This window comes from Pleurodeles waltl, chromosome 4_1 (genome assembly GCF_031143425.1).
Source record: "Pleurodeles waltl isolate 20211129_DDA chromosome 4_1, aPleWal1.hap1.20221129, whole genome shotgun sequence".
Taxonomy (NCBI): Eukaryota; Metazoa; Chordata; class Amphibia; order Caudata; family Salamandridae; genus Pleurodeles; species Pleurodeles waltl.
In genome coordinates this window covers 708,432,758-708,456,675 of record NC_090442.1, presented here as the reverse complement: position 1 = coordinate 708,456,675, position 23,918 = coordinate 708,432,758, and the positions used below count along the sequence as shown (strand labels likewise).

At 43.6% G+C, this 23,918-nt stretch overlaps 1 protein-coding gene across 1 annotated transcript in view; it reads right to left on the bottom strand.

Annotated features, from left to right (window-relative positions):
• The window catches only part of LOC138288565 (uncharacterized), a 201,656-nt gene that overhangs the window by 58,766 nt on the left and 118,972 nt on the right, over positions 1–23,918 (bottom strand). The window contains exon 6 of the mRNA XM_069230081.1: positions 6,448–6,516. Within this exon, the coding sequence (XP_069086182.1) occupies positions 6,448–6,516 (69 nt within the window). The remainder of the gene's footprint in view (positions 1–6,447; positions 6,517–23,918) is intronic.

The window sequence follows — 23,918 nt, the reverse complement described above, 5'->3', positions numbered from 1 at the left end:
GTCACTGACCTCCAACCTCCTCAACCTCGGTCTCCGCCAGCTAGTCAACACACCTACCCACATCGCCGGACACACCCTTGACCCCCTCTTCACCTCTAGCAACCACATTTCCTTCAGCCACACCTCCGAACTCCACTGGACTGACCATCACTGTGTCCATTTCACCTATAAGAAAACCACAGAGCAACACCGCATCCAGCTTCCTCCCCACCGCCGCTGGGGCAAAATCACCCAAGAACAACTGACCAACACCCTCGTCAACAACCTTCCACCCGACGCAATCGACCCGAGCACAGCCGCCATCAACCTCCATCAATGGATCCTCGACTGCGCCAACACCCTTGCCCCTCTCAAGAAACCCACCACCACCCAAGGAAAGAGAAAACCAGCCTGGTTCACAGACGATCTCACCACCTCCAAAAGCAACTGCCAGAAACTCAAAAAGAAATGGATCCAAGAACGCACACCCGACAACCTCGCCGCCCTCAAAAACGCCAACCGCGAACACCACCAACGGATCCGCACCGCCAAGCGCGCCCACTTCACCGAACGCATCAACAACAACGCCCACGACTGCAAAGAACTCTTCGGCATCGTGAAGGAACTCTCCAACCCGAAAGCCAACTCCAACGACATCCCGCCCTCCCAGAAACTCTGCGACGACCTCTCCACCTTCTTCCACCAGAAAATCACCACCATCCACGACAGCTTCATCACCGGTCCACCGCCAGACCCCACCCCCGACGTCTCCTCCCGCGACTGCCGCCTCACCGCCTGGACCCACGTGGACGAGGCAGAAACCATAGCAACCATGAACACCATCCACTCAGGCTCCCCCACGGACCCCTGCCCCCATCATGTTTTCAACTCAGCAAACGCCACCATCGCCCCCGAACTCCGCAAGATCATCAACCTCTCCTTCACTTCTGCCACCTTCCCGGACAGCTGGAAACACGCAGAAATCCAACCCCTCCTCAAAAAACCCAAGGCTGACCCCAACGACCTCAAAAACTTCCGTCCGATCTCTCTCCTCCCTTTTCCAGCGAAAGTCATCGAGAAGATCGTCAACACTCAGCTCACCCACTTCCTCGAAGACAATTCCATCCTGGACCCCTCACAATCCAGATTCAGACGAAACCACAGCACTGAGACCACCCTCCTCGCCGCCACAGATGACATCAGACATCAAATGGACAACGGCGAAACCTCAGCCCTCATCCTCCTCGACCTATCAGCCGCTTTTGACACCGTCTGCCACCGCACCCTACTGACCCGCCTCCAGGAAGCCGGCATCCAAGATAAAGCCCTCCACTGGATCTCATCCTTCCTCTCCGACAGAACGCAGAGAGTCCGTCTCTCCCCTTTCCGCTCCAAAGCCACCAACCTCATCTGCGGCGTCCCCCAAGGATCCTCCCTCAGCCCCACGTTGTTCAACATCTACATGGCCCCCCTCGCTCAACTGGCCCGCCAACATCATCTCAGCATCATCTCCTACGCCGACGATACCCAGCTCGTCCTCTCCCTGACCAAAGACCCGCTCACCGCCAAAACAAACCTCCACGAGGTACTAAAATCCATCGCCGATTGGATGAACAACAGTCGCCTGAAACTCAACTCCGACAAGACGGAAGTCCTCATCCTCGGACGCACTCCCTCGGCCTGGAACGACTCATGGTGGCCCTCCGTCCTCGGACCCCCACCCACCCCGGCCAGCCACGCAAGAAACCTCGGCTTCATCCTGGACTCCGCCCTCACCATGTCCAAACAGGTCAGCGCCGTCTCCTCCTCCTGTTTCAACACCCTCCGAATGCTCCGCAGAATTTTCAAGTGGATTCCAACAGAAACCAGAAAGACGGTGACCCAGGCCCTCGTCAGCAGCAGACTTGACTACGGCAACGCACTCTACACAGGCATCCCAACCAAAGACATCAAACGCCTCCAACGTATCCAAAATGCCTCCGCCCGACTGATCCTCAACATACCCCACCGAAGTCACATCTCCCCTCACCTAAAGGAACTCCACTGGCTCCCGGTAGACAAGAGGATCACCTTCAAACTCCTGACCCACGCTCACAAGGCACTTCACAACACCGGACCCTCCTACCTCAACACCAGACTTCACTTCTACACCCCAACACGTCAACTCCGATCCGCCAACCTCGCCCTCGCCATCGTACCCCGAATCCAGCGCAAGACATCCGGCGGCAGATCCTTCTCCTTCCTCGCCGCCAAGACCTGGAACTCTCTCCCCTCAGCGCCTCGAAACCCTGACGGGTACATAGCGCGCTTTATAAATACTATGATTGATTGATTGATTTAATCTCTTTCTTTGGCACACAGACTTTTCCTTTGATGGCTATATCCTTGAATGTAATGCAAACCTAAAAGTACTCTAAGAGAGCACTTTTGCTACCTTCAAAAGCTACTATAATAACCTAAGGTGGAAGCATAACGTTTTATTGTCAATCCTTTTCATAACTGTCAATAGAAATAATTGTAATTCACAAGCAGATCAATACACTTCTTATTACTGTAACTTGAATTCTAGGATCCTCTCTTTCCTAACAGATGTAACTTCATCCTGCAATAAATTGGTCCCTAGTAAGTTGTGATGTAAAGCCTCAAATTCACAGCTTTTAGCTAAACATTTTAGAGCTGTTACAAATACATCCACAGGATGGATTATTTGGACCATGTTTAAAGAACTTGGGGAAGTAGACTACCAGAATTTTCTGTCCCTCAAAATACTTCCTAATTGTTTGGTGGTAGTTTGAAATGTATTCAGGTAACCCTCACCTCAATATAGCGCTTCATAAGATGGTAAGTGTTATCACACCTTTTGCCCTTCATTCCCTACATAGTAGACATCTCAATTCTTTTTCCTATTTAGTCAGAATCCTAGACCATCTATTGTGCCTAAATATGCATTGACCAACCTTATCTAGTTGCTTAAATTAATTGGAAGATTCTGCATGTTGAAAGGCTAGAATAACAAAATTAGCTGTACAAATTAGTTACAGACTTAGTTTACGACTTGATTTACATCAAAAACAAAGCTGAAGCTGTATAGAACAGTGAATAACAACTGCAATAAGAAGAGACTTACACATTATACTTCAGTGTGCCACTCTTTGTGGTATTGCAGTCATGTGATTAAAGTGTTCAAATCACTGACCGACCTGAACAGACTGAAATGACAAAAACTTTGTAAATTACTGTTGGTGAAATAAAACTTACAATGGATAAGATGAAGTGACAGATGCTGAAGATAAATCCATCTGAAGAGAATCAGTTCTTCAATACAACTTAAGACCGTGTGCAATGATCTGTTGAAGATAGTGGAAAGGAAGAAATGGTCAGAACTTGCAAAATGCGCGCAGTGTAAGAGGCTTCAGCAGACGGTCAGCATCTCTTGTGTGTACTGGAAGAGACACAAACAAAGTAGATGCCATTGGCAATGGGCAGCGGAGTGGACTATTGAAAACGCTGTTGAAGACTGCTGTGGACGATCACATTGGAAAGCTGGTGTAGGGATTCCACTGCCACACATTAAAGTGCGTGGAGAGTACAATCAGGCTGGCCAAATATAGATAGTGGGCGAAGAAGTCACAGTAAGCTCAAGAATGCAGGAGGTGCATGAGAGACCCACAAATGCAGTTGATAGTATGAGAGAACATAGGCAGACAAATTAATAATTAAATGAAGTTATGATCCAGAAATCAAGGTAAAAGCAATCTACTTCACTTCAGGTGAATTTAATATTTCCCACAAATTAGTATGGCTCACAGTTTCACAATTGCGCTCGCTCCATATTGCCACACGCAGTCACCACTTGCACCATTATTTGATTAACCTATATCTGTGAGCTAGAAACCAGAAGGTTCATCTGAAATGGAGATCTTCAATCTAAGACAGTGGATGATAAACCAAGATAAGGATCAACCTATGGTGCCGCTTGAGATAGAGACCCCAACGGTACAAGTTGAGATGAAGAACAGTGAGGTAAGATGTGTGAGTGTGAACTTGATGGTGCAACCAGAGAGGGAGAATTTGGAAGCATGTCCAAGATGCAGAAAGTTCTGGTACAAATTCATAAGAGAACACGAAGCAGCTTCTATAGATGGCGAACATACAAGTGTGATCTGAGCTGGAAAACCCAAATGAGTTACAGGATATAGAAAACTTGAAGATGTACCTAGCATGATAAACTCAAAGATGAGATTTAATACCATGTGATAAGACATGAGAAAGGAAAATTATAGGGTCAGGCTCAGGTAGAAAACCTGGTGGTACAGCCCCAGATGGCAAAACTTTAAGTATATCCTTTGATATGACATGTTTAGGAACATAACAAAAGAAGATGCAGTCCAGTATAAAAGTCTGAAGAGGTGAGTCCAAAAGGATGAATGCAGAGCTGAAATCTAAGATGAGGAGCAGAACATCACAAAGTTGAATTATGGAAGAGGAGCCCTAAGCAACTAAGCAGACTGCTCACAAATGTGGATTTTCATGAAAGCAAACACCAACATCACCAGGATGGAATGCTAGTTGAGAAATATAATGTTCCATAACAGAAATAGAGACATTCCCATGCCCAAGAAATAAGGCAACAACCAAATATAGTGAAATCCTAGCCTGGGGTTTGCTAGGGCAGAAGCAACTAATTCATCTTCAGATGTGGAATACCAACACAACACTGAAGGGACCTCTAAACTAGGGACCTCTACACAGAGGATTTCATGGAAAGCTATAAAATTGGGTTCTCGTAAGAGAAGACCAGTCCTTAGCAAATGAAAGGATAGAAGTGTAGTTGAGCTACCCCAATATAAAAAAAAGACATATTGGTTACATAACGAAATACAAAAGACTTAGGGGGTGATTAATAGTTTGACAGACAGGATACTCCACATCAAATGCAATAGAGTACCCTGTCTGCCCAAAAAAACGGTCCACCTGCCCTATTTAGGGTTGGGAGAAGCATCAGCTTTCCTTCTACAGAGCTCTCATTGGCTTCGTCAAAAGAAAGCTTCCTCCAACAGCCAGATGGAGTCGGTGGAGGAAGGCCATTACACCACCTGCCCTAGTTAGGGTGGGTGGTCAGAATGATGTCCTTTTTTCTGTCCATCATCACCAGATAAAACCTGGTAGTGATGGACAGAGAAAATACAAATATTGCCCTCCCACATTCAAGAAAAAAACTACCTGGGTTTGCCGTTCATTAGTTTTTTGCTTTTTAAATAACAAAGTCACACTTTGTTAAAGTTTGGTAGACGTCCATTAAAATTGATGGCGGCCATCCACCAAAAGTTTTGAAACTTGAGTTTTGAACCTTGAACCTGTCATGGTACAGAGATCACCTCAGGGCCAGTGCTATCTCTAAATTTGGTGTGCAGTAGTCCATCAAGGTGGTGGATGTAATGTCATTTGCCACCCTGATGGATGCACTATTGTCTGCGAAACTCTAGATCTGGTCCTTAGGGTCTTAGTTAGACACAGACAGATAGTACTTCAGCCCACCAAAGGAGGGCAGACCATGAACACTGCCACTCTGGTTGAGGACCATCTGTCATATTTAGAGATTCCCGTCTTGCTCACAGGAAACTCTATGTTGTGAAGGGAGAAACAGTCACAACTACTCTCTTCACAACATTGAAGCTTTGCAGAGCTTTAAAGAATCCCTCTGCAAACTGTTTTTGCTGACGGAAGATAAAGTCCCTAAGCAGGGCAGGATGATGTCACTGTGACGTGGTGTCCAAATAGTGGATGGGCCACCATGTCAGAGGTTTACAGCTGCTGAGCCTGGGAAGGCCTCTGGGTTGTAAACCTAGCCCCCACCGACTCTAAATAAAGCAGGATAAGAACGAGTTATGGTAGTGCTCCAGCTTTGCCAAGTCCAAATAAGGCCCTAATCTTTATATGTTTCAGTAATATGAGTGATTGTTCTGATCACATAAACGTCTTTTACAGTACCCTAAGTCTATGGGCTTGACAAAACCATGGTCCACAAAAGTAGGTAGTGCAAAGCAACTTAAAAATCATAGAACACACATCCACCTTCAATTTTTGCCTGCTAAAATAATTATTATTCACTGCAGTATGATCTGAGGGCCAGATGTATCAAAGGGTTTTACCCATTCTGTGTCTATGGGAAAATGTGTTCGTACATATGGCCCTAAATGTTTGTGAGGCCCAGGGCTGCAGCACCTCTAAGTGCAACAGCAAATGCGTTTGGCCAATAATTTATTATGAACTCCTTTATGTGTCCTCATACATAATTGGAGTTCAATTATAGAAAACCATTTGCTTGTTGGATAAGAAGAAATATCATATATTGCTCCTGGAACCCAACAATATTTTTGGAAATCAAATATCAAACTAGGTAACATTCTACAGCGTATCCTTGTTTCTACATGCGCATTCACAACAATGATTGAAGGTGATACATACCTACTCCGCCAATGTAGGAGATCACAGATATTGGATTTGCTCTTGTTGCAGAGGGCAGGTCTTCTATGTCTGAAAGAGGGAAGATATAACACTGGAGATTAATAAGCTTTTCATAAAGCATTTGCAGTGTGTTGTAAACTAAATTCAACTTCTGCGTTGTTCAAAAATAAATTTTAGTATGCACAAACAAGGCACAAAGCAACTTTTTAAAATTGTTTTCAAGGCCTATTGTATTGCAACTAGTTACTGAATGGGCGACTAAAATTGAGTAAATAAGGATGATCAAGGATTCTAGGATTCCTAACAGTCTTCAGGACAGGTAAACTGAAGCAGAATGCAATCAGCCACAATTTGAATATTGGTATAGCAATAAGGTTTCTGCTGAAAATGTACTGTAACAAGAGAGAATTTATACTACCAGTTCCTTTGACAAGGGACAACTAGGTTAGCATTTTCGACTCTACTTTGAGGATATTTTTGCAGCTTGTGTGATCATGGAATCGGTTATGTAGGGAAATTTCACAATTCATGTGGTAATTTGAGGCACCACTTACGGGTATTTAATAATTCGTATACGTTTGGGATATTGCTTAGGAAGGTACTTCATGCTATGCACTATGAGCATTTTCAAGAAACATATAGAGGCTAATTTGTTTTGAAGTTCATCAAGGCAATCTCATATCTTATTTAATTAAATTCTGTTATATTGGCTCATAAAATATAAGACAGAACAAACTAGTGCCATTGTAAACCTTATCTAACGGAAACGACCATGCCAAGATATGCCATGGAACACAGTTATAGCAACACACCCATCCTATCTACCTTCCCCATCACCACCTCTCCCCACGTGGTACTCAATAAGCGGTAGCATGGTCTGTGCTGCACCGGTTTTCCCATACAACGGTGATCTGAGAAGCTTCTCCTGCACACAATGGCTGTCAGATGCAGCAGTCTCAAATATTTGGGGCATATCAATTTGTTAAACTCCGTACAGAGTAGCACAATGTATGAAGCCTTAGATTGAGGTTCGTCGCAAGGGTTAGTTTCTCCATGCTCAAGATATTACATATTCTGTGTTGCCGTGTCTGTGTGGATAGTGTCCATACCCCAGTAAGAGAGTATGGCATGAAGTACAGCTTCTAGTTCTAAACTGATATGTCACCCCGTCTAGATCACCAGGGAAAGGTCAGTTGATTAGGAAGCCCTAGTATGACATGGGCTGTGAAGCACATGAGTTATGTGTCTAGATGTGTGTCAGTATTATTTATGACTGCATCCCAATACGTAGTTACATGCCGTCATATATGTCTTCCCAGTTTATACGCAAGCATACGCCCTAGTCCTTGTTTCCATTTTTTCTGGCCTGGCGTTTTTTCTCCAGCATTAGGTTACACCAGAGGAACATACGGGTCATAGATGATGCTCTTATCATAGCTTATCAACACTTTAGTGAGAAATCATTTTTCATATGATGTAAGCGGCCTCTGTGCACCACTTCAAATTGTAGGATGCATCACCCAATGCTGGATTTGGAGATGCTCCTTTCCAGGAAGACCAAAGTCCGTTACTCAAGAGATATAGGCCCGAAGTGTAAAAAAAAGTGTCCCATGGATCTCCTTTCCAGCCTGAGCGCCGTTAAGTAGAGAAATCCACAGCCTGGACGCCCGCGGCAAAGTCTGGGTTACCCAGACTGGGCGTCAATGTTGAGGGCAAAGATGCCAGCCCTCTTCAGGTGGCTACCTTATACCAGACCGCCAGATCATCTGTAGTGACCAGTGAGGAATATAAGCGCCATGCCGGCTGTTTCCATGGCACTTTGCAAGATGGTTTCCAGCTATCACCTGATGCATTAAGCACCAATGGTTTTTGGTTTTGGGCCGATTCCATTCAAGAAGGAAGTGAAGCTGTGCTGCTTGGTTGTACTAAGTGAAGTTAGGTACTCCCAGATCCCTACAGCTCTAGGTAGGTATGTTAGGTTGTGATGCATGAGTGGGCATTTCCCTCCTCAGCCAAAATGTTTTAGTTCTGCTTGGAGAGATTTGATCACCCCTCCAGGAAAGGGGAACAGTGGTAAGGCCTGGAATAGAAAGAGGACCTTGGGGAGCATGGCCATTTTTATGGCGACTATCCTCCCTAGTCAGGAGAGGCAATAGTGTCCCCACTGGGCAAGGTCTGCCTTAGTCTGGTGAAGTAGAGCACAGCAATTAATGACTGCTGTGTCTAGGATCGTCTGGGAGGTCAGTGTCCCTAAATATGAGTGGAGAAACTGGCCCATGTAAAGGGGTTTTGGGCAACTAGCTGCTGCTGGTCGTGCGGTGTAGATGATAGATTGAGGGCCTGTGACTTTGGGAGGTTAAAGCCAGATATCTTACTAAAGCTCTTCATGAAAGGGTGGTAGGGAATACAGGGGTCTTTGAGTGTTGCCAGTACACTGTCCACATACAGGCTTAGAGTATACATTTCTCACTGAAAAGGTATCTCAGTAATCCTTGGATCTTCACAAACCCTCTGTGCAATCGGTTCAATATATAATGCAAATAGCAGGGGGAAGTGGGCATTCCTGTTGTGTCCCTCTGCAGATCAGAGAGTTGGATGAAAGTGGTTTGTTTATTCATACCACTGCCTTGGGGTTGCTGTAGCTGCTTAGCATCCAGCTACAGAATCTGTTCCCAAAGCTATAATTGCTCAGGGTCTCATCTAAGTATGGCCAATACACCCTATCAAACACCTTGTCAGTGTCAATGGGCAAAAGCATTATTTCCATTTGCGGTCTCTTGGCTTTGTTGACTATGGGGGTCATTCTGACTCCCGCCGGGCGCGGTCACCGCGCGCCCGGCGGGAGCCGCCAAAATACCGTACCGCGGTCGGAAGACCGCGGCGGGTATTTTGAGTTTTCCCCTGGGCTGGCGGGCGGCCTTCAAAAGGCCGCCCGCCAGCCCAGGGGAAAACGACCTTCCCACCATGAAGCCGGCTGGTAATCGAGCCGGCGGAGTGGGAAGGTGCGACGGGTGCTACTGCACCCGTCGCGTATTTCACTGTCTGCTATGCAGACAGTGAAATACAAGCGGGGCCCTCTTACGGGGGCCCCTGCAGTGCCCATGCCATTGGCATGGGCACTGCAGGGGCCCCCAGGGGCCCCGCGACACCCCCTACCGCCATCCTGTTCCTGGCGGGCGAACTGCCAGGAACAGGATGGCGGTAGGGGGTGTCAGAATCCCCAAGGCGGCGCAGCATGCTGCGCCGCCTTGGAGGATTCTGACGGGCAGCGGAAAACCGGCGGGAGACCGCCGGTTTTCCTGCACTGACCGCGGCCAAAGCGCCGCGGTCAGAATGCCCTGCGGGGCACCGCCGGTCTGTCGGCGGTGCTCCCGCCGACCCTGGCCCCGGCGGTCTGAGACCGCCGGGGTCAGAATGACCCCCTATATGTAGGATCCGTTTAGTATTATCCCGTAAATCCGTACTGGTCAGGATCCACCAGTCTGGCATGAAGGGGGTCGAGTCGACATTGTTTAGCATCCACGTTAATTAGCAAGATAGGTCTGTACAAGCTGCAGTGGCGTGCGTCTTTCCTGGGTTAGGGGATGACCGAGATTGAAGCCTCCAGCATGCACCGGGGAAGGATACCTCTGTCTGAAAATCAATTAAATAACCTGGTGAGGGTTGGAGCAAGTGCCTAACAGAAAGGCCTTGTCAGATAGGGTTGAGAAACTTTCCAGACCCAGGGATTCATGCAGCTTCAGCTGTGCTATCACCAAGATGACTTTTTCAATTTATATAGGTTTATCAAGGGAGTCACCTTGCTGAGTGGTCATTTGGGAAGTGTGGGCCCACTGAAGACAGGCATGGATATCTGCTTCTTGTAAGTCTTGCACCTTGTAGAAAGACTTATAGAAGTCCCTAAAAATGGTTGCTGTATGTTCATCATCTGCACCTCAGTGCCATCCAGTGTGGAAAGCCATCTCAACCCTTAGGACACATTCCACCCTGTCCATGTCAAAGCTTCGCACCTGGACCCTTGTGGATTCAAGCTGCTGCCAGACTCCAGGGGCTCCCACCTCCAATTCCCTCACTTGCACCTCTAATCTCTTTTTCTTGTCCACCTGCTGTCTATTTTTGTTATCTGTGGAGAGGGCAATTGATTCTCCTCTCACTACAGCTTTTAGTGTCCCCCAAAGGGTTGAAATTAGGACATTGCCCACGTTGTTAGTTACCAGGAAATCAGAGATAGAGCGCAGGACTTTATTGACAATGTCTGTTCATTGCAATAGACTCTCACGTAGTCTTCATGAACATTGTGCTCAATGCAGCAGGTAGACCTGCATAGTGAGGCTCAGAGGGGCATGATTGGACAGGGCCCTAGGCCAATGTCTATTCCATTAAACACAGTCAGCATGGTCTGTGTGTGGGTGTATGTTTTGTGGGCAGGAGAATAGTTAGGTGATGTGAGGATCAGCTACCTCCATAAGTCCCCGAATCCTGCCTCCTTCAGCCACTCCGAATCAACCATGGAGAGTGTCCCATCCTGGCTATAACAATATCCTGATCAACTGAGGTCCTTGTCTATTAAAGTTTGAAGTCTCCCCCCCATCAGTACAGCTTGATCTCAAAGGTCAACAATTTCTCATACTGCACATTTCAAGAATTGGTCCAGAGTCTCATTAGGGGCGTAGACTAGACAGATGCAACAGTAAATGAAAGCTTCCCACCTGGATGTGGTGCGCTAATAGTCTCCCTCATCTCTTGGCTACTTTATTTCCAATGGACCCCTTGAAAAAGCGTGCAGGAAGAATGGCTTTTCCTTCAGTCTTGGTGGAGATAAATGAAAAGTATTACTGTGGATAAAGGTGGGATTTCAGCCTGTGCCAGTCTCGGGATAGCATATGGGTCTCTTGGAGGAAACAAATGCCTCCTTGGCTGTGTTCCAGGAAGGATAATACCATCTTCCACTTAACTGGGTTATTGAGGCCTTGGACATTGAGACTAAGGATCTTTAGGTCAGCATGAGTGGGGACGGGTGTAAGTGTGCACTATTCCCTTCCCTTTGTATTGGGGTTGGGCACTGCAGCCAGAATCAAAGGACACTGTAATCACAAGCTCGGAGGGGACCCAGGCCCAGTCAAATCTATCTATGATGGATTGAGTACTGTCTCCTTGAAAATCCCCAACAACTAAGTAAACATGGAAGTAACAAATGCGGATGGAGACGAGTCCAGCATACACTGTCGACAGCCAAGGTAGTCCTGTGGTTAAGTTCCAGACTGAGAGTGGGGTAATCCATATTTGATTGTATTCTGTACACCCTCTGGCTCCTCTGCCACCCCCACATCTGGTGCAGACAGTGGGCCTTATCAACATCGCAGGCCCTCCCTCTGTAATGTCAAGTGTGGAACCAATCTTAGTTTGTGTCCTGTCTCTCCGGGTCACCCGCAAGGCTGTCAATGACCACTTGTCTCTCTTGGGCAATAGTTTCATGGTCTGGACGAAGACCGTTGGGTGAATTCCCAATCTGATGCCATTGACATAGTCTTCCCTTGCTGTATGTGGGAGATTTGTATGGAGTACTCCATTCAACCTCGTCTGAGATATTCAACAGGAGCCACACCTCCACTACCATTTTCATTTGGTGCAAGGTGTACTCCCAGGGTTAGTTTTGGTGGAATGGATGTCCCCAGCTATACAAGATTCCTTTGTTTCTGAGAAACCCTGTGATGGGGCGAAAGGTCCTGTGCTTCTGGAGGGTCAAAGATTAACAGCACACATCTGGCCAGCAAATGTGGATTGGCACAGATTCACTTCTGCTGCTTCACTCACAGGCACCACATCTCTAACAGCCCAGCAGTTCCCTTGTCCGCAGCATACTGCTAGTCGCTATGCGCCCTGTGTATATAGGTATTGAAGTGGGGGGTATACAAAGAAGCATGTGAGCACACGACTGACTGGGCTGTATCTTCTAGTACCCATCAGATTGCCCTCTCCCCACCAGAAGAGAGCCAGGCATTTGCATCCCTGCATACTTTCCTTGGCTGAGGCCACGTCAAGTTCAATAATGCGGCCTTCTTAGTAGGGCAGGCCCACTGAAGCACACCCCTTCCAGGAAGAGTGTAGGCATGGGCCACACACTCCCTCCTGCCACAGCTGCTGCTGTCCTTGGAGGTCACTAACACTCAGTACACCATTGTGGCACAAGATAGTGGTAGTGGAGAAGCTGCCAACCGCTACACTCACTGCTATCTCCTTCTGGCGGGCCGCTCTCGACACAGGTCTCAATCCTTCACTTCCCTGAGCCGTGTTACTTTACTGGGCACTGACTCAAGGGGCTTGAGGGGCTCCAAACTGTGTGTTAAGTGATCTCCATCTCCTCGTGCAGCAACTTCAGCCAAGTGCTGCACCGACCCCAGCACCCGTTCAAGGCTGCCAAGCCGCTCCACCTCTGTTTTGAGGCTGTTCCTAATGCGTCAGTGCCTCAGCTTCCCTGAGTGGCACTACTACTAGTGAGGAGACTTTTCAAAGGCTCTCCCACTGTGCCTCAGTCAGAATCTAGTTCACCATGCTGAAGCCTCAATCTTGTGCTGCGCAGTTTCTGATCACCTCAGATGAGCCACCCAAGTCAACCAAGTGTATTCGGTGCCAGAGTCAGCTTGATGGTTCCACACTCCACCAGCCTCCTACTGGAGGGCTCTTGCTCCTGTCCACTGCATCTCTGGGTATGACGCCAGCTGGAACAGCTATTGATCGAGGTGGGTAGCTGATGAGCTGAGCAATGTGTCCTAAACAGCAGGTATCGTCTCATATCTTATTTAGAGGCAATTCTATATCTCAAGTTTAGTAAATACATTGTTTAGGACAAAGCATTTTCATAGCACTTTTTTAGACTTATTTATGGTTCTTGTCATGGCAATTTCGTGCCTCTTATTGTCTCTTTTTCTTTTTGCCATGAACAAAAGAAATAATATTGCTTGTCCTTGTTCAGTAAGAGCTATTTGAGTAATGAAATGAAATCAGCAGACATGTATATATATATATGTGTGTGTGTATATGTATATATACGTGTGTATATAAATGTATATATATGTAAACAAAAATTAAATGCCGCGCACTCTGTTCAGCTCAATAGGAATTTGTCAAGTTTATTTGATGCAAAAAAAGAAAACAACGCCTTTCGACTTTACAGTCTTCTTCCTGGTTTCATAGTCCTTTCTCTGTTATCAATATTTTTTGTACTTCGTTCCCAAAGTCATTATAATGCATTATGGTCTAGATAGTTTTTTATGTGTAATATATGATGTACAATTAACCTAAAAGATTATTTAAAAAACTCCAATAATTAGAAAAAGCATTGCGATTAGAACTTTCCAAACAAGGTACAGTAGAGGAAGGTACAATCAATCAATTACATGAATTAATCACCATTGAATTTTTTGCATTTGAAAACTTGGCAACAAAAATAAAAAAGGGGGAAAAATATATTTTATACTACACATAATTAATTATAATTGCTTTTGAGGATTAGCCACAATGGTTATTACACAAAATAGTTCTACCCACATAAACAGAAATTTTTTATCAAATTATCATTTTAACATTTATCTTCAATTAAACTGTTCAAATATTTATTAAGACATCATTAAAATTATAATTATAATTGCAGATTTTCAAAACTTAAAGATGACCATAAAGCTCTTCATCGTTATTCAATCCCAAAGGGCTCTTAGTCCTCATTAAAATAATATATTTGGATTCAAGTTGTCTAAGTTTTTTTTACTCTATCTCCACCTCTCTAATGTTCAGGAATGTGGTCTATTCCATAATATCGTAGCATTTTCCAACTGTTCACTTCATGTTGTTGAAAATGTTTAGCAATAGCATGTTTGAAATCCTTATGCAGAAACGCTCTCATGTGTTCTAAAATTCTTTTCTTTAGCATGCAAATTGTAATCCCTATGTATTTCAAACCACAATGGCACTCAATTACATAGACTGTGAATTTTGTGTTGCAAGTAATTCGATGTTTAATATTCAATTCCATTTCATTCCATAGTTTAACTACCTTAGTCGATTTCCCAATTTTACATGCTTTGCAACTATTACACTTTATAAACCCAGATTGTTGTTCTGTCAACCAATTTTGTTGATTTTTTATGGTGAAGTGACTTCTTGTGAGATGATCTTTTAATGATGGTGCTTTTCTATACGTTATCAATGGAACTAAGCCAATTTTAGGACCCAAATCTGGATCTTTTCGTATAACATGCCAGTGTTTACATAAGATTTTTCTAATTAGACCACTTTCCTTCGTATAGACCATTACCATTCTAACTTTGTTTTCACCTAATTTGTCCTGTTTTGTCCTCAATTGTTTAGGAATTAATGTCTCATCCCGAGGGATGATTCGTACTATCTCTAAATTATTTTGCAAAATTCTCTGATTATACCCTCTCTGTTTGAACCTTTGTATGGTATCTTGATATTTTAACTCAACTTCCCGATTATTGGAACAGTTTCTGCACATTCTTAATAATTCCCCATACGGGATACTCTTTATGAGAGGTTTGGGATGAAAGCTTTTGCCATGCAAAATACTATTCGTTGAAGTTTTCTTACGAGAGACTGTGGTCTCTGATTTATTATTCTCCACATAGATATTAATGTCCAAAAAATTAATTGATGATTTACTCATTTCACATGTAAATTGCAAACCTATGTTATTATTATTCAATTTATTGAAATAAGATTGAAAATCCTCTTGTGATCCTTGCCAAATTATAAATAAATCATCAATAAATCGAACCCAAAGTGCAATTTTATCCATAAATGAATCATTGTCCTTGCCCCAAGCAATTTCCCTCTCCCACCAACCCATTGTAAGGTTGGCATAATTCGGAGAAAGGGAAATGCCCATTGCTGTTCCGCACAATTGTTGGTAAATTTCATGATTAAAGAGAAAGATATAATTTTTCAGACATAATTCTATCATAGATAGTAACATTTTTGAGTGCTCAAACTCCACAATACTTCTCTGCCTTAAAAAGTATTCACATGCTTTCAGACCAATTTCATGATTGATAGATGTATATAACGACACAACATCAATTGTGACCAGTAAATATTCATCTGACCAATCTATATTCAACAAAATTCGCAGTAAATCTCCTGAATCTTTGATGTATGAACTTAAGGTCATCACGATGGGTGCTAAATAATAATCTACATAATCTGAAATTCTCTTATATAATGAGTCACAAGCTGAAACTATTGGCCTCCCTGGTGGTGCTGTTAATGATTTATGTATTTTAGGTAGGAAGTAAATTGTGGGTATAGTTGGATTTTCTTTCTTCAAAAATTGGTATTCTTCTTTATTCAAAAGTGATTGTTGATACCAGTCATCTAGTCTTGAATGTAATTGATCGATCATTCGACTGATAGGATTATGATGTAGCTTTTTATAATTGGATTCATCATTTAACTGTCTGTATGCCTCAGCCATATAACTTCGTATATTTAGAATCACAATATTTCCACCTTTGTCTGCAGGTTTAATTATAATGTTATTATTACTAGCCAATTTCTTTGATGCCAATCGTTCATCTTTAGTTAACTTTTCCCGTTGTCCATGATGTCTAATCTTTTGTATCCTGTTCAAATCCTCCAATACTAATTCAGAAAATATATAAATTTTATTTCCAGGTGATAAAACTGGACAAAACTTTGATTTTTCTTTGAAATTACTAAATTGATGTTTGTTAGTTTCCACTTCCAATTCTTGAAGGACTTCTGATTCAGTGTACTCTTCATCTGGTAAATCATAGTATAAATCAAAAAGAGTTTTCAAATCTGCAATCTGATAAATTTGCAAGTCTGTTGTCTTAGAATTATCAATTGTTACTTCCTCATGATCCAATTCTAAATTATTAGAATACATAGAATAATATTTTGCCAATTTCAGTTTTCGAATACATTTATAAATATCAATTTGAGTATTCACATAGTCAAAATGTTTCTCAGGGCAAAATGATAAACCTTTATTTAATAGTTGAAGTTCAAATAAAGTTGGCTCATAATCTGAAAGATTTATCTCCAAATTTGGCAGACCTGTTATTATTTCTTCTGGCTTCTGAGGGGATATTGTCTCTTTCCTGTTTCTTTTGGCTCTTCTGGTTTTTCTCTTCTGTTTACCATTTGGTCTGGCTTTCTTCCAAAGCCTTGATTGTGATTTCTTCCTCTGCCCCTCATTAGCCGTTGATCTAGATATAATACTTGCATTTCCTCTAATAAAGTATTCCTACTTGAGGTTTCAATACGTTCTGAAGAACTTTCCCCTTCACTTACATCCGCGTCCGATTCACTGGGAGTATCACCATTACTCGGGACAGTTCTCAAATCTTTTCGTCCCATGTCCACTTTGAGGCTCTCAAATCTTCTCGCAAAAGTTAAAATTCTGCCATATTTATAATCTTTTTCATCTCGTATAAATGTATTTTTCTTACGTTCTTGTATTTCAACTTCATATTTCTCCAATTTACCTCCCATATTTTTTCTCTGTGATAATTTTTCATCCTTTTCTTCACTTTTAGCAATCTGTTCTTCCACTTTCTTAATTTGATTATAAATCTCTTCCAAGTCAAGTTTAGCATATTTTATGAGAATCCTTATCATATTCAATAAACACTGTGTATTGTTCTCTTCCCATTCCTTAAATAATTCAGAGTTTCCTCCTGAATATTTTGGTATAGTGAATATGCGTAGGCCCCTTGGAATTCTTTTCACTTCAATATATTTTTCTGATGATAATACTTCCCAGCTTTTACTAATTTCCTTTTTATAAACCTTTTCCAGTTGAAAAAATAAATGTTTTAATGATGTGTTGCTCTGCATTAGTGTGGTTTCTAATGAAGAGGTGGAGACATCCTCATCAAATAGTTTGGTAGCCACTGCTAGTCGTTTCATATGTCTTGCTTCCATTTCCAAATGTAATACTATTTTCCCATTCACAAGTAATGCATCGAAGAGTAATCACCAGCTTTTAATTTCAGAGGCTGAACTGCCTGTGCATTGAAGAAATAATTACTTTCTCTACGCAAGGGCCGCTTCGGCAGTCACACGCTACAATATCCAAATTAATGATACAATGTATCCCTATACACGGTCTTACCCCGTATTTCCAGCTGTTTATTTAGACGGCGTCCTCCGACTCCGGTCGTCCTAAAGCTGTTTACAGGAGCCGTGTTTCAGGGGAAAGCTTATGTCTTGCCGGGCGCTGTCGTTTTGAAAATTAATGATTCAAACAAAGCGCGCCAAGGAAAAACGACGCGTAAATATATGTGTAAATACATATATATGTGTGTATATATATATATATATTTTTATATATATATATATATATATATACTATCACTTTACTCCGCTTTTGGAGAGCCTTATGCAAACAGGGCGGCCGGCGCGCAGGGACGGAGCACCCTCGCACACAAATTCCAGTAATATCTCCTCACAGAGAAAAGCGCCGTACCAGATTCACGTTGAAATGAGGTGCTTTTATTTCATTAATCAAATCACAGAGGCAACAGAAGCAGTTATTCCTTCATTCCTTTTCAGAAGCAAGTGCTCTCTTGAACCTGACGCGTTTCAACTGTTCGTGTCAGCCTTAATCATAGGTTTCTTCTATTTGAACAATAACCACGTGATACTTGGCCTTCCATTTATATCATTGCGTTTAAAGTCACAGAATCACTTTCATGCTTTTCAAGATATCACAGCCGTAGTGCATTAATTAATTACTCGGGTCAAAGTACACTTCCACATCCATTATTATCTCGAGTTATTGCTGCCATATATTCACTTCTCCTAGTATCATCACTGTATTTCCATGCATAATGCTTTTATCAATTATTGGAGAGTTTAGCAATAAACATCTTCCTGTTTTACTAAAAAGTGTCTTTGAATGTCCTTTATTATCACATGCACAACAGCTGACCCTGTTTGACAGGCCTCCTAAATATACTGAAGTTTCTGCGCTTTCGGTGCCTCATAAACAGCCGTGAACCAGTGAATGAAATAATATACCACATTCACGTCCCTTGCCCGATTTCATTTAATACTGTATTATTGTCATTAATTTTATGGTCGGTTGACCCCGTACCTTTTAAAATTTTAGTGATGAAAAAACGGGCGGTTCTGGCTCCAACAGTTAAAACACCATCACTTTACTCCGCTTTTGAAGAGCCTTATCCAAACAGGGCGGCCGGCGCGCAGGGACGGAGCACCCTCGCACACAAATTCCAGCAATATCTCCTCACAGAGAAAAGCGCCGTACCAGATTCACGTTGAAATTAGGTGCTTTTATTTCATTAATCAAATCACGGAGGCAGCAGAAGCAGTTATTCCTTCATTCCTTTTCAGAAGCAAGTGCTCTCTTGAACCTGACGCGTTTCGGCTGTTCGTGTCAGCCTTTATTATGCACGGAAGTACAGTGATGATCAGTGCTTTAAATGGAAAAATAGAAGTGCAGGTACTCTGTAATAGAGTACCTGCTTGTTTCTGAGAAGTGCCGGTACTCTCCAATTAAAAGTATTACGTTTTGCTCGAGATATGCCGGTACTCTCCCTCTCAAAAGAAAAAAGTGCCGGTACTCAGTACCGGAGAGTACCGGCCCATTTAAAGCACTGGTGATGATACTAGGAGAAGTGAATATATGACAGCAATAACTCGAGATAATAATGGATGTGGAAGTGTACTTTGACCCGAGTAATTAATTAATGCACTACGGCTGTGATATCTTGAAAAGCATGAAAGTGATTCTGTGACTTTAAACGCCATGATTTAAATGGAAGGCCAAGTATCACGTGGTTATTTTTCAAATAGAGGAAACCTATGATTAAGGCTGACACGAACAGCCGAAACGCGTCATGTTCAAGAGAGCACTTGCTTCTGAAAAGGAATGAAGGAATAACTGCTTCTGTTGCCTCTGTGATTTGATTAATATATATATATAAATATATACATATATATTCCAACACAAACTCCTCCATCGTCGGGGGCCCCCAACCCTGCAGGGCGGCTTTGAATGGCAGGGACAGAGCATTCTGCCCATTTAAATCCAACACAATTTATAAGCACCTGAATGTGATTATTTTGAAACCTTTTCCTGTGCTCAAGGCATAATCGCTGAAACGCGTTAGGAAGCAGGATTTTAACTGTGCAGGCCTTATTAAGAATAAATGCCCGAGATAACTATGAATTTGGGCTTTGATATTTTCTTTTGTGTTCGATATATACATATAATGTGTATTATGTATCACCTAATGGCGGTTGCCACTAGGTAGTTATAGTTAGGACCATGTTTCCATAGAAAAAACATGTTTTGACTTGCCCTTGTTTCTGGACTGTTTGACAAATCTTCACAAAATTTTCTCAAAAAAGTGTTGCAGTAATTCTTGTTGCACATGGAAAGTTTTGGGATGATCCATCAAGCGGGGTCTGAAAAAAAGGGGCTCAAATAATGTTGCAATCCCTTGACAGAGACAGGCCCTCTGGTCAACCAGCGCTGCCCCTAGCCAAAGGACGTGCATAGTGTGGGGTTGGGTGGTTATAAGGACATGGCTACTGGGCCAGGCCTTGCAACCAACCCCCGCCGCACACGACCAGGGTTGAAATAACATATAGTAATTAAAATTGCTTTACGTTAAAAAATCATTGAAATTCACTGAATAGGTTCTCAATTTACTTGTACAAAACCATAGAAATTCAGCAGTTAGAGGTATTTTAAGTAACTATAATTTGCGCCCTCAGGTAACCTTAACTAAGGCCTCCACCATATACAGCTAAGTACGCCACAAATTATATCATTGATGAGATGTTGTGTGGCATCTTTGACATTATCACTACAATATTTAAAATAAAATTATTGATAAAACTGTGCATTGCAAAGGCGTGAGTTATAGTTACCTTAGAGCATGAGTTATAGTTGCTTGTGCATGCATTTGGGTGGGATATATCTCCAAGTTGTATTCTAACAACATTGAGGAAGTTGATCCAGTGAAATTTTGTGTGGATGAAAAGATGATTGTGGCGTATGGTGCTTCCTCTTGAGAAAATGTACATAAAGTTAATCATACACCATAGCTGCTAGGCATCTGTTTATCTTTATTATGTTGCCATGTGCTCGACAAACCTCTTGAACTTTGATGATTGACCTTGTGCTTGCAGCCTTGGGCTGCAATCTGCTTATCGCTGCCATTTACTTTTTCCAATTACAGTTCCGAGAATTGTCGTGCTTAATCAGTAACTGCCAGAACAAGTTTATACAGGTCGTTGCCACCTCCTGCCAGCTGCATCTGTACCTTTTCCCACCACACGTGTATCCCTGAAATATTCTGAAGGCCGTAGAGGACCTTGAATGCGCTAGGGGTGGAGTTGTCCTCTGACTAAGCAGTTTTGTGTGTATATATGTTTGGGTGCCCCAGAGTGAAGGGGCAGCCTCCGTAGGATAGTCACTTGACTGTCCTGGGACTCTGTATTAGCTCGAGCTATAATTCATGTAATAAACTTCTCTTTATTCCTCCAGTTGGTGACTCCGTCTGATTTGTGAACTCTCTGCTAAATTGACCCTGAGGACATAAAGGGTGTCCCTCCACCGCTGGGAAGGAGACCCCGGGTGGGGGTCTAATCTTTCCTGGTTCCTCAGTTGGCGCCCGAACAGGGACCCGAGTCAGGCATCCAGGGGACCGACCAGGTGACGGAGGACTCACAATTGGATTCTGAGCTTCGTTCTCTGTCGTGGACCTGCGGATCTCCACTGTGTGTCTTCCAGCCGACTCGACTTTTCCTGGCGCTGTCTGAATTCGGGTCTCTGTTTCCTGTGAACTACTGGAGTCCCCAACTGTCGGACCATAACAGAAGTGTCAGGTAAGGACGGGAGTTGAAAGATTCCTGTCTAAAAATAGGTCTGTGAGTATTGTACGGTTTCTATCGCTCTTTGCAAAGATCGACGTCAGTGGTAAGACTGAACTCAGTTGTCATTTAAGTATATAGGAAGCAAAAGGCATATTTGCCACTCATTTGGTGTATTCAAACCACTGGTGCAAGAATTTTTTTTTTTTTTAAATACTGAAAGAATGCCAGCGTTCAGTCGTTTCAGGAAATTGTGTTGTCTTTGCAGTAGGGACTCCCGCCTGGAGGAAACATGCCCCGCTCCGAGGGCCGGGACTCCGAATCATGATATATATGTTAAATATGGCATAGGTCCGATTATCTGGTTTGATATATGGAGAAAAAGAACCAAAGGTAGTTCTGATTTACAATGGCCTATTCACGGGACATTTGATAAAGATAAATTAGACTATTTACAGAAACGTTTGTTTGTGACAAAAAGTAGACCAGGGATGTTTGATTCACTATGGACTTGGCAGAAAGAAGCAGACCAAAGACGTAGGAAGGCAGAGAAAGAATTACAGAGACATAAGACCAGGACGGTGACTGAAAAGGTATATGACTCTGACGTAGCTGAACATCAACAGAAAATTTTAGAACATGACCGAAGGCTTCACTTACAAACTGATAAGTGTTACCCCTCCAGGACAGTAGTGGATAAGCCACAAGTGGAAGACCCCCTTTTAAACGATATGTTAGATAAAGCCCCATTATATACTCCACCAATATATCCTACACTACATCCTCAACCTGCACCAGGTGACCCTATTGTGCCACCCCCGGTTGGATCTCAGGCGAGTGCTCCGCCACCCACCACCACCCCTCCTGTCACCAGACCTATAGAGGATACACCCCGCCCGACTGTACCCACCCCTCGACTGGCCCCCATTTGGCCCACCCCTTAATCCTGTTTAGACACCACACATACTCCCGTCCCATGACCCCATGAAAGCGCACCCTGCGCGGACACTTGTTCTCTAATTCACAAGAGGAAGATGTCATTGAAGAAATGACACGGAGGTGGATGACTAATTGGAATGACTATGGGGTCAGGGACATCGTCCACACTATGAAACAATGGGATAGTTTAGTTCAGTTACATGCAGCCACCCTTATGTGCAACATTATAATACAAGAATATGAGGATGATGGTTCCTCAGCTCCAGCGGGACTGGTGGACCTCTAAAAACGCGCCTCTACTGGACTGCCGTTTGGTTCTGGTCTACATGATTATGTTGTTAATCCCCCTGTAAGAACCCTGCAGGATATTATAAAGAATTGCAACAAATTCTTGAATCATGTACTATGACGTTGTCCGATATTGACATGTTAATGGCAGCAGTAGTCCCGCAGGAAGTATGGTCAAAAATACGGAGGCACGACCATGCTGAACTAGGGGGCACGTGGGACCAATTGCAAGTAGCAGAAAGAGACAGGGTTGGGGGAGCGAAACCAGACCCACTTATATTGGCTCTCCCACTGCGTATTTTGGATTTAATGAACACCATACTTGCACCACACAGGATAAATTGGGATAAATTGCCGCCTGTAAACAGAAAAAGGACGAGGGTGTTTCAGACTTTTATACAAGGTTTGAGGGTGTCTTTTCTGATTACAGCGGCCAAGACATGACCACTGAAGGGGGGATAAGACTCTTTGTTGACAAATTTGTGGACAATTTATTACCAGACATAAAGGGAAAATTTAAATTGTGTGAAAGTACGTGGCCAGTCTCTACTGCCACTGGAATACTGACAATGGCCCAATATTATGAGAACAGGGAGATAGAAGAACAAGAAAAGAACTAGAAAAAAACGAAGGAGCTGAAAACAAAGGTGTTATTTCAGCAGGCCTACCCTCAGCCCCGTCAACAGCAGTCCAGATCAAGGTCACAAGGACCTCCCAATGACAGAAGGAAGTCCAAACGCCCACCCCGTTCTTCCCTCTCCTACAATCAGTGCACCTATTGCAAGCAGGAGGGCCACTGGAAGAGTGACTGCCCCAATAAGGACAACTCCACAGGCCGCCCCATGCCCCCACCGCAACAGGACTACAGACCACGCAGTAGGTCTGGTCCTGCAAACAGACCCCTCCAGCAGGCCCCTTCACGGTCCCACAGTACCCCCCGCCCGAATTATTTTAATGCTTCATCCCAGCGTCAATATTTTAATGACGATTATGATGCGTATGAAGGTCAGGGGTCCTCCTTTGACTAGGACAGCCTTCGACAGAGGGGCGTGGGACCAGTTTCTATTCCTGTTAGGCAGAATGGCCCTCACGTTGAGGTACAATTAGACGGTACGCCACATGATTTTTTGGTAGATACTGGGGCCACCAAAAGTTCTGTTAAACAGGAAGAGGTCCAAGGGGTCCCTCTGTCTGGCAATATTAACGTCTCTATGGGTTTTTCTGGTGTTTCGGTGGCTAACCCCGTCTCCCAGCCGCTGCATGTTGCTATAGGTCCTTACACCGTTAGCTCCCCTCTCATTCTTACTTCGGCCTGTAGTGAGAATTTATTGGGTTTGGACTTATTAAAGAAATTGTAC